General features: G+C 28.5%; 1 protein-coding gene across 2 annotated transcripts in view; it reads left to right on the forward strand.

The window, feature by feature from the left end:
• LOC142319429 (tRNA (cytidine(32)/guanosine(34)-2'-O)-methyltransferase-like) overlaps window positions 1-12068 on the forward strand; it is a 157164-nt gene that overhangs the window by 14546 nt on the left and 130550 nt on the right. For both annotated transcript variants that reach the window (XM_075356702.1, XM_075356703.1), the window contains exon 3: window positions 8732-8904. In XM_075356702.1, coding sequence (XP_075212817.1) covers window positions 8732-8904 — 173 coding nt within the window. The remainder of the gene's footprint in view (window positions 1-8731; window positions 8905-12068) is intronic.

Genomic DNA, 12068 nt, shown 5'->3' on the forward strand with positions numbered 1-12068 from the left:
ACATCCTCATTCATGATTGAAATAATTCCATTATTGCATAATAGATTTATAAAAATAAGAATACTAAAATAATGATTTACATGAGTACTGCTATCTGTTGTGGTTTTTATAAGAACAGTTCCCACAAATACTGTCTGATGGTTTATCAAATTGAATTTTTTTTAATATTTATATATGTAATATTTTTCTAATACATTTAATTTTATGCGATTTTATTAATTTCTAACATTTCTAAATCTGTTTTAATATCAAAAATAGATTGTTTTTTTTTTGTTATATGGTGTATCATATTAGATAAACCTAATTTATTATTTTTGTAATTTTTATAATGTTCAAAAATATAGTTGTAAGGATTTATTTGTTTTCCAATATAATAGCATCACAGTCCTTATATTTAATTTTAAAAGGTCCACACAGACTGTTTATTTTATTATTTTTGTTTTTTTTAGATTATTTAAATCAGCAAGCACCTAATGCTATATATATATATATATATATATATATATATATATATAAATATATACATATATATGTATATATATCTTTTCATATATTTGCAAAGGGATTGGAGTGTTGTTTTGTTTTTTAGGCTAAATTTATCCACCATGAAATAATTTTCTCACTGTGACACTTTAACACTTGCTGTACACTTGTACACATGTTGCTATACTTTCACTTGCTCATTGTTGTTTCTACTCCTGTATTCCTGTTATCTCATTCTGCTTTAATTGTTCAGTAATTTCCATACCAAAAATTCAGCTTCTCTTTTTACTTCACCTCACTAATTTCACCAAAATCTAATAACATATCTATTTCTTATTTCAAATTATAGCCTAGCTTTATTTTTATTTTTCTTAATCTTCTGACATTCCATTGTTCAATTCAAAGAATGTCATGATTCTTTACTTTCTGATGTATTCTTGAATAGTTCTTATCATCAGTACAGTTGTGAGACTATTTTAATTATGGAACATTTTACCCAAGAGGATTCTTTAATGTATTTTCTAAAAAGAATTGACCTAAAGAACACATTTCCTAGGAAAATGCACCTGTAGTTTTCTTTTGCTTTTGTACACAGTACTCAAAGTTTGACCCTCTTTTCTTGTTCATGGCATATTATTTATTGATTAGTTATAAATTACTCATGAAAGAATTGCTACTCTGTTTTAAAAATTATTATACTTGCTTCGTAAACACTTGCAAGTCTTCCACCCTCCCAACAACAAGATTTCATTTGCCCAGAGTTTAGTGTTGTCCATAGTCATCCATAAATAATTGAAGATAAATTTTGTTATTTATTATCAAAATAAGGTAATGTTGAAGATTCCTTAAAACCTATTGGAGTTGTGAAATTTTTTTAATCTTTTTAGCACATAGGGTATTAAGTTTTCTAGCCCCATAGTCTTCTTGATTTTTCAACACTTGATCTCCATTTCTTTTTTGATTGGATTCCATCAAAAACAATTTTTAAGACATCATAGTATGACCTTGTTATCTAAATAATATAACTTTTGTTTTATTAGAGGTTATAAATGAATTAGTTTTAGAAAACAAGTTACCATTAGTTTTAACAAAGTGGAGGTCATTAAAGTCACCATCTCATATAGTATACACAGGCATCCAACTACAACATAAAATGTAGAAGTAGTATTAAATTTCTCATGACTAACTAACTGTTCCCTGAAAAAATGCTTGTAAGAAAAGAAAGAAAAAATTATTTAACTATTTTTTGGTTGTTTTTCATAATTATTCTAAGTAAATATGTACAATTAGTAGTTGGGATTTTTGTTTTTTTAATAATTATTTTATTTAGCGCTTTTTTGTTGTTTACTTAACTTTATCATTCAATATAATATTCTTGTAGATATGATGCCGGTATAAGTTTTTTTTTTTTTTGAAACATGCTGCTATTTAAATAAAAAATTTATATTGATGAATGATAATGTTCATGCATGTAACGCATGTATGTGCTAGCTGCGATGCATTCCTGCTTCCTTTTGCTAAGCACATTTTCACTTATTTCTTGAGAATAGTGAATTTTTTTAAAAAAATATCAAGAGGCAAAGGTTTATTCTTTTTTTATCATTTAAGGAATACCATCATTAAAATCTGAAAATAATGTTATTGTTAAATGTCCCTCAGTGTAGTGCCCTCTCTTCTAATAAGGTAGTTTAAGATAGCCTAAATTACTTCTAGAACAAAGACCTGTTACTACCTAAATGTTGGCTGTAATTGCTTGGGGTTGTGAAGCTACAAAAGAGAACAGACATATATAACAGTTAAACACCATACCACTACATACAGACTCGTCAGGTAAAAATTGGAGGAACACCAATTAGACAATAATAAAGGAAAAACAATTGGGGAAAAATTATTAAGCTGTGTAATGTGTTAGGATTCTCTTTATTGAAAATTGATTGTGTAACAAATTTTTTTTTAATGAATAGCTGGTTTTTAAAGTTTGATTTATTATTTTCCATTTTGGAGGAGCACTTATATCTATTGCAAATGCTAGAACCTAACAAGAACCTCTTCTATGTTTTGTTCATCAAAGACACTTATTTTAACAACCCTCAAGAGGATTCAGAAGAACACCATCACTATATCCCAAACTTTCAGCTAAACCATAAAAAAGCGTAATAAATCTTTCATATGTTAATTTGTTTGCCTGTTTCATCACTTTTTACAAATCATATTGTATTTATAATAATCCATAGAGGAATCTTTAATTTTTATTATAATTCTAATTACTAAACGGTTCATTCTTTTCTTATACTAGAGATGCAAATTCCTGTGGTTATTTAATAACTGTCTTAAAATTTCTCGTAAGGCGTTGTTCAAAATCTAGGTTAAAGGAATTTAGGTACATATTTAAAATGTTGTTAATAAGTTGTTTAAAAATAGTAAGTTGCAATTAATGCCAACATTAAAAGAAGAATCAAAATGTCAGAGGAATCAAAGGTTGACCTTTTTATAATTAATTGTGCTAATATCTTCTTTGAAACTCGCCAGTTTTGTAAACAAAATTCCTTGGAGTAATTTAAGGACAGCATCACCACTGCATTCTATGCCATGGGTTCTTAAAAAAACTAAGAGAATACCATTTTCATATTGTGTTCAAAGTTATGCTATACAAGAAATAATAAGTAATTTAAAATGTGACATTTCAGAAGTCCCAATTTTTTTGAGATCTTTTCATAGTTTGAATTGAATATCTGATCAAATTAAGAAGCTTGTTTAACCTTTTTGATTAGACCCATCACTCATTGTTTATGGGCCTCAACTTAGTTAAAATAATGAGAATTATTGTATTAAACTTTATAACAACTTACAGCCATACTTCAGATAGTGTGTCATCTGATAAGTCTCATTAAATGTTTTTTTATCTTGGCTGTTACAGAAGATATTAGTTTTGTATATCTCTCTAACATTCCTGTAATAAAACGCTAGAATATTTCTTGTTATATTGTTGGTAGTATTGTAGGTCGCTTTTTCATTACCTTTTATATTAAAGCTTTTCTTAATTGCCTCTTCTTTCACCAATTGCTTGGATATTCAATGTCTTATGCAGTTCAGTCATGGTTTTTATTATTGGATAGAGCACTAATTCGCTGGAATAAAATCAATTTTTTGCCTCACTATTATCCAGTTATGAAAAGGCAAAGATTGATTACAGATGACTCAGGTTCTTTCTATGCTGATTTTTGGTGTTTTCTCTTTTCAGACATTTAACTTTTTTTTGTACCTTTTAGCTGTTAAAGGTATCACATTAAAAAGCACTTTCCCACCAAAATTAACAGTTACTGTAACACATTACTGTAAAATTGCAGCTTTGTGTTTCTTCCAAGGCCAGTAAGTGTTTCGTACCATGTAGGTGTGTCAGCTTTTGACATTTTGATAATATATATCATGCTAGTATAAAACTTGTATCTCATTTAATGAATGTAATATTAATTTAAACCTGGGAGTACCTTTTAAAAATCCTGAATCTCACTTCTATTTTAGTCATTATCTGTGTATGCCAATAAAGCCAGAAGGTTTGATTGAACAAGCTGAGTATTTAGATAGATATTTCATTATAGAAATGTTATTATTAACTTCACGCAATCTACAATCATGTTTCTTTATTATTTATTTCTTATTTATATATAATATATAATAATTATATATAATATATAAGTATTATAATATAATATATTATTATTATAAATATTCTCACTTAGACATACAGCTTAATATTTTACTCGTTAAGAAGAATACAATTATAACAAGAGTTTAGCTAATTATAGAATTTGAGTTCAGCTGTAGTGAATTTTTTTAATACAGAAGTAAACTCCAGCTTCATTGCACTTCAGAGACATCTCTTTTTTAATGTCACTATAATTAATAAAAAAATTCTACTTTTAACTCTGCTATTGGGTTAAAATTAGCATCAACACAGTAATTGCAGTTGTAATCCACATGACAAAAATATTAGTCTTTTTATATATGTATATTAGTAATAATAATTTGATGAATATTAAATTATAAAATTGATTAATAAATTATAATAATTCAGTAATCATGTTCTACGAAAAAAATTTATTAAAAAATAACTTTTTTATACAATTTTTAAGAATATTCCGTGTAAATAGAGAGACCACTTTAAAGATAGAAATTACACATATATGACAGTTACAGTAGAGTTTCTGTTGAGCATAAAATAATATGTGATCATCCTTTCAATGCATCCATCCTTTCTCTGATGAGATATTTCCATGTTTACACTCGGTTGCAGTTAGTCGTTACTGATTAACAATAAATATTATGCATCTATGAACAATTAGAATTTCTATGAAAAAAACGTTTTATGCTTATATAAAAGCTAGGAAACTCCTTGCTTGTTCTTAGAATTTTTTTCATGTTGCTTCTTTTAATTAAAAAAAGAAAAACAAAAAAACACGTATTCTATTTAATTATATTATTATTTATAATTAACTAATTGAAAGCTTGTTTCCTTTCATTTAGTTATTTTTTTAACCTGCATTATAAAGTTAATTATACTTGTCACAGTTTAGATTACTAATGTGTTGTGAATACCTAATATAATTTTACTCATGTTTTTCTTGTTACTTAATATTGATTGTGTTATGGGACTGGACATCATTAAAATAAATGTAATATATTTTAATAACATGCAAATAAAATGAGTAGCAGTGCTAATTTTAACTAAATTAATTTTAATTCTGGAAAGTGCAAAGAAATTCTGGTTGTATTCAATTTATGATGTATTTTTTATTTATAAAATGTGTTGTTTCTACATATAGTTCTTTATTTTTAGCCCTAGCTATCATTAATTACCTGATGTCTATTAAACCTTTTTGAAGGCTGAACAGACATGTCTTTTTTCTTATTTTTATGTTCACCATATGCTAATTTTTGAGAAGAAGATATATCTAAGCGTTTGGTGCTGCTTATATAATAGTGAAAAAATTTTGATTTATTTTTTTAAAAGATATAATACTGACTGGGTCAAAAATCTGACTAGTCAAAAAGGTTACAGCACCATTATCTTTAGTGGAGGAGTGCACATTATAGGTTGAAGTAGGGATCCTCTCCTCTACCACCCTGCAAAAGGGCATCAGTAAACTGTTGTAAGCTGATTGCCTGCCCTTGCTAGTTTAAGTTATTGCAATTATATTAGGGATTCATTTTGTGAGCTGTTATTGTTTTCTCCCTATCAATTTATTCACTTTCATTTTTGCTAGCCTCTTAGGGACAGTTTTGTTACAAATTGTATCTAAGTTACTACTTTTGTCATCTTCCCAGTATTTTCTTTACTTTCCTTAATTTTACAACAGTACTCAGTTTAATTTCCTGTCACTGATTTCACCAATTACATAAATAGTATAAATTTCACTAGCAGTAAATTCCTGTCTGTTTTTCTCCTCAGGTAATTCTTTGCTTAGTCTAAACTTATTAAAAATGTGCGTATCACATGTATGTAGTTAAAGCCAGAACTGTAAACTACCATGTGAACAAAATTTAAAATACATCAGTCAGTTTTGAAAACCTGTTCTTTTGGTTTGTTAAAGTGAACATTGGTAGAATCAAACATTTTTTTTAGGGAATATTTTATTGGGACTTTTTTCTGCAAACGCTGAATGATAAGAGTGCATTGTTTTAAATTATCACAGACTTAGACCAGGAATGAAGGTACTGATATTACATAGCTATTTTATAAAATTTGCAGGATTCATTTGTCCACAAGAAACATTCATATCTGCTTCCCAAATTGTAGTGGACTATTTCATGTTCAAGATGAACTTCCAGTATTTTGTTTTGAATTTTGTTCCACATTTATTTTATTATCTTTTCTTATTTAGGCTTTCTGATTTTTACTGTAATTTTTAGTTCTTTTTATAGTTTGTTTTGGTAGGTAATTAAGGTATTTTCTGCTCTTCTTCATCATACTCATCAGTTTGCTAATTAAAATTCTGTGTTTGGGTAAACTTTTCTTTGATTAGACTGTAATTTTATTTTTTAAATTGATCATTAATTTAATTATTTTTTAAAATCAAACTACAATCAAAATAATATGACCACAAAAATAATAATGTACACCTACATTAAATACAAAAAATAGTAAACAGAGCACTTGAAATCATAAAAAAATTATTTGTTATCATATACAAGAGACATTCAATAATTAAAGAGACAAATTGATTTAGAAAAAACTGTATATTTTGCAAAATGAGACTTTTATTACTTCTCAACATATTATATTGGTTTCCCACCAATATTATTAATACACTTGTCCCCACAATGAACTATTTTTTATACCTGATACACTTTTGTTGTTTGAGCCACCTTCCCATAAATTCTTTGACCTCCTCGTTGTTGAACATTTTTCCATGTAATGTCTCCTTGAGTGGTTCAAACAAATAAAATTCTGAGGGAGCCAAATCTGGAGTGTAGGGAGGATGTGGTATTATCTTCCAATCCATTTTTCCAGTGGTTTCTTGGGTCAGCTGGGAGGGCGAGCAATGGTCTCCAGTTAACCTTTTAAACTCCTCCAAACCTTTTAAAAAAAGGGAATTCTATAAATACAGTGTCAAAATAATTTCATAGCTCATAAACTTTGTGCATTTAAGACCATAAAATTTAAAAAAAAAAATTAAAATTTTGTTATCACCTATTTAATATCATACCATACTGTAATTTCGGTAGCGTTTGTAATTCTGTTTTTCTTGTAATATTCTTTTAATCATTTTTTAATGGTAAATTCATAAATAACATACTTTTAAAATCATTTATAAATGTGTAAATAAGTCATTTACTATTGGTGTGTATTTGTGCAATCTTTCTATATAAAAATAATAATGTTTGATCATTCATTTACACAAAATAAATGTATTTGAACTGTTTAATTCTTTGGTATCATTTATGTTGGTTGTTTTCATCTAAATAGGAGACTGATAAGACATTATCAGAAGCATTCAGCTGGTTCCGACTGAAACACATTAGGTATCCCGATCCTGTAGGGGAAGACACCCTCCATTTGATGGTTTTGATTTCCCACGCCAGCTTTCTGTACCTAGCCCTTATGGGCTTTACCAGAAATCATCTTCAATACCTTAGCATTGACATTTTTCAGTCTAGCCTTAGCCAGGATCCCATCGGTGTACTACTAACTGACATGAACTCATAAACAAAACACATCATGTCAAGTCTTAAATAAGACTGAGTGAACTACCTAGTAACAAAGGAACTGAAATACCTATCCAAAATAGGCAAAAGTGAGTTCAAAACACAACACGAAAAATAAAGCATAAAACAAGAACTAACAAGAACATTAAAACAAAATAACAGTAACAAAACAATTAAAAATAACTAAACAAAATCAACAACAAAATATAAATAATATAATGCAGCATAACTACAACAACAAAACTTAGAGTGGGAAAACCCAAGCAGAATCCTAAACCCCTTCAGCAAAACTTTCCTTTGCAAGATAAGTTGTAAAATTTTCCACAGTCCCCCATTTGGCCCGACTCCTCCAGTTAGCATGGAAATCTAAAGCCAACCCAGTGATATCAGGTCGACAAATAGTCTCCTTGTGTATTAGCATATTTCGCACATTGATATAACACATGGTAAGCGTTATCTAGTTGTTACATTGTGTGCACATTCCGAAATCTACCAGGCCGAATTTCTTCAGTCTGTCACGAAAAGTACCATGGCTAGAAAGAAATTTCATTACGTATTTATTAGGGTATACCCAAGAGGCATCCCGCAAATCAACAATTGGGAAGAGATCATGCATGTAACGTTCACAATCTTTCTCATCCCATATGGCCTGCCACAAGGCATCACCATTGTTCAATCTCTCGATTTTATCTGAAGTCAGCTCACAGAACTGAGTCATTACTTTTATAGACATTAGATATACTAAATATCTTAACATGCGCTTGAATCCATGCTGCCTTATAAATCCAGAGTTCAACTCCCAATTAGGCATAAAGTTTTTCATATACCATAAAATTTGCATTATATATTCCACTCACAAACTTTGAACCTATTTAATGAGTTAATAAAAAAGAAAAACAGTTTTCAAAAAAACTTTTACTTCCATCTGTAAAAGTACTTAGGTAGAGTAATGATTACTTCAGATTCATTTGTAAAAATGATAAATTTGTATACATTAAAATCAATTTACATATTTCTATTTTCAATATTCTTTTTATCTTAGGGAAACAGGAAGTGATGTTAAAATAGTTGCTGTAGATTTGCAAGCCATGGCACCTTTACCAGGTGTTATACAAATTCAGGGGGATATTACAAAAATAAGCACTGCTGAGGAGATTATTCAGCATTTTCATGGTGAGAATGCTGATCTTGTTGTATGTGATGGTGCTCCTGATGGTAAGTTTATCTATATGTTTTTTACAATAATTATTCAAACATTGTTTATAGAAAAAGAGGTCTTAAATATACAAAAAAAATTAGCGCAGAAGAACCATATATTTTAAGTTTAGGATCATGTTGTGTCTGAGATATGTTTATTTAAAAATTATTATTGTTTATATAAGAAGAAAGCGAATTTTAATATTTTATTGAAATATTAGTACATTCAAGTGCAAGTTTAGTAAAAATAAAATTTCTTCCTATAAATTAAAAAATATAATTATAGAGCTTTAGAAAAAAAGTTACCACATAATTTCCACCGAGAAGTGGACACCTTCTACTGTCATGATTACAGCACATATTAAGACATAATACTTAGTCATAAATTTTGAGTTCTATCTGTAATATTTATTTTTAATTGTGATAAATACAGTAAATTACCATTTATCTTGAATAATTAGCAGATTGATTTTGGATAACATGGATTTACATTATATACAATAAAACATTAATTCATTAAGGAACATCATTTCTTTTTTATTTTGAAAAACAATTGCTTAAAAATAATATTAATTATGCCTAATGTAAATAATATACATAAGTATTTCCAATTATATATTAGCTATTATCAAATATAATAACAGCACATCCATAATGAACCTAGTGGACCCGGCAATTCCTACCATACAGTTCAAACCTCACCAACCTCACTACTATATAAATCTTAAAAAAAAGTGTAAATAAATAACTTAAAACTTCTTAAATAACCTGAATTTAATGTTGTGTATATTGAGAGATATTGTCTATATCAGCGATCTCCGAATTTTTTTGATTGCATACCTCGAAAACAAAAATAAATATTAGTTATACCCCATATAATATAATCTATCTGGTGATATCTGAAAAGTTACCACATTTATTATTCAACAGTTATCAGTCCCTCGTATTTGTGTTTGCAGGCATGTATACCATTCTTGGAAAAAGTTTTTTGAAGGGTATTCCATTTTAATTCAACAAATGATCAGTGCATCACTATTTTTGGAATTTGATGGTATATGGTGTGTGATAACCACTCACATTGTAGTGGCCAAAAAATATTTTTTTTTAATTTAAAAAAAAATGTTTTCTTGAGTAATAGACTATTTTCTAACTTACCAATTTAAAAACAACCATTTTCGTTACTTTTTCCATGAGTTGTAGCATTCTTATTTTACATTATACAGAGATCAAAAAGGGCTTTTTGGAAAGAGTAAAGATGGAACTTAATATTAGTGTACTCAAAATTTATTTTGTTACATAACCAAATCTTGTAATGTTTACTAAAGTTATGTTTACAAATTGTTTTTTTCTTCAAATTTTGGGCCCAAAATAAACAATGATGGTCTTAGGGTAACAGGCCTGTTTTTTACCTTTTAACTCTTAGGTACTAGTAGTACTTATAAAAAAAAAAATTGAACTGTTACAGAGTGTCCTTCACTAAAAAAATGGCGTCCAAATCCTAAGATTTTGAAAATGTCTCATTTTGAGACATAAAAATCTGAAATGTTTATAGCAGTAAGTACTGTTTATGTACTTTAAAACCGTATAAAATTAATTTTGTTACTCAAAGGGGTTGACGAGTAATGCAGCCAGTAAAACCATTAAAAACATTGATCCTTTAACTGTAAACAACGTATCCAAAAATTCTGATGTTATGTATTTTTTTCTGATTATAAAAATCACAACTAAACTCATTAGATTGAATAAAAAATTAATAATTAATGAATAGTAAATTACAGAATGATAAATAATAATTTCAAAAGGATAAACAATTCAAATACATTAACAAGTTGTTCAGTTTATTTTTATCTTATTTTAACTCCTGCTAATAGAAGTTATAAATAAATCTTGCACTTTTTTATAACAAATTTAACTAACATAACTTAGTGCTTCTGCCATTTTTTTATTGAATAGAACTGATAAGTCCTCATTCATCTATAGTGTAATGTTGTCTCCTCTTCCAGTAGTTGATAGAAAAAGCTCTGAAGGTGTAAGAATCTTTAAAATATTTTTCAGTTAAACCCATGTTTGATTATCCCTCAGTGATTTCTTGAATGAAGTTCCAGGTCTCTGCTGATGGAAAAAGTTTATTCGATATTCCTCTTCATTTTTATTTTTTTTTGACTTCAATGATTTCGCCTTACCACCACTTACCATCGTATATGCAGCAGACATAATTTTTACATTTTGGCTTTGGTAAATCTATAAAGCAATCAGAAACACTTATGTTGTGTACCGATATTAATGTAAATGTTTCTGATTCAGAGGTTGCCTGGACTTTCAAAATACATTTCTGACTTGGAACTGTGAAAGGTTCTTGTTTCTGGGACTGTTGTGATTACCTGATAATGAGAACTGAGGTATTCTGCAGTGTCTTGAACATCTTTATTAGAGCAGAAAATAAATGTTATATTTTGGTAGAATTTAGAGCTAGTGTGGACTGTATGAGATGGTAGATGATGAAGTGAAGCAATGTTCTTGAATCATTATATTTAATTTGTTGTCACCATTAACATTTTAACTGAATTACAATAGTTAAATTAAACTTAAGAATGTATGGCACCTTAGTCATAACTGAACTTGAACATTATCAAGAAACTATGAGTCTCGTTGGACTGAAATGAAAACACAACTGCACTGTGCAGGATCCTGACATAGAGTATAACTAACACAGTTAGTGTTAATTATATTCTACAATTAGTGTTGATTTGTCCATCCAGATGAAATGAATAATGCGACCGCACTGAGTGTGGGATTCTAACGGAGAATAATAGTACGAGCTTCACTTTCCAGTTAGTGCTAGCATCCACTAGATTGCAGCACAGAACGGCTCAACGTGGAATGGAACAATTTTTAATACTGTCTTTGTAATAATTGTACATTTCAGAAGGTGTAAGAATTTTATTGTTGGCAGACCTTTGAAGGCTTGCTTTAGTCACAGTCCATTTTACAGTTCCAACAATACCATCACCCATCACATGGTCCTTTTTCATGGTATGAGGCAAAAAAAGCCATTCAGCTGTGATTTCAAAATCTTCTTGTTGGTAGCACAAATTTATTTATGAATTCTTTTTGTTTTTATGCTGGACTGAGGAGCCATCAGAAAAATAAAAAATTGTTTAACAATGTAGTATTGTTCTTCA

This window comes from Lycorma delicatula, chromosome 2, assembly GCF_047948215.1.
Source record: "Lycorma delicatula isolate Av1 chromosome 2, ASM4794821v1, whole genome shotgun sequence".
Lineage (NCBI taxonomy): Eukaryota > Metazoa > Arthropoda > Insecta > Hemiptera > Fulgoridae > Lycorma > Lycorma delicatula.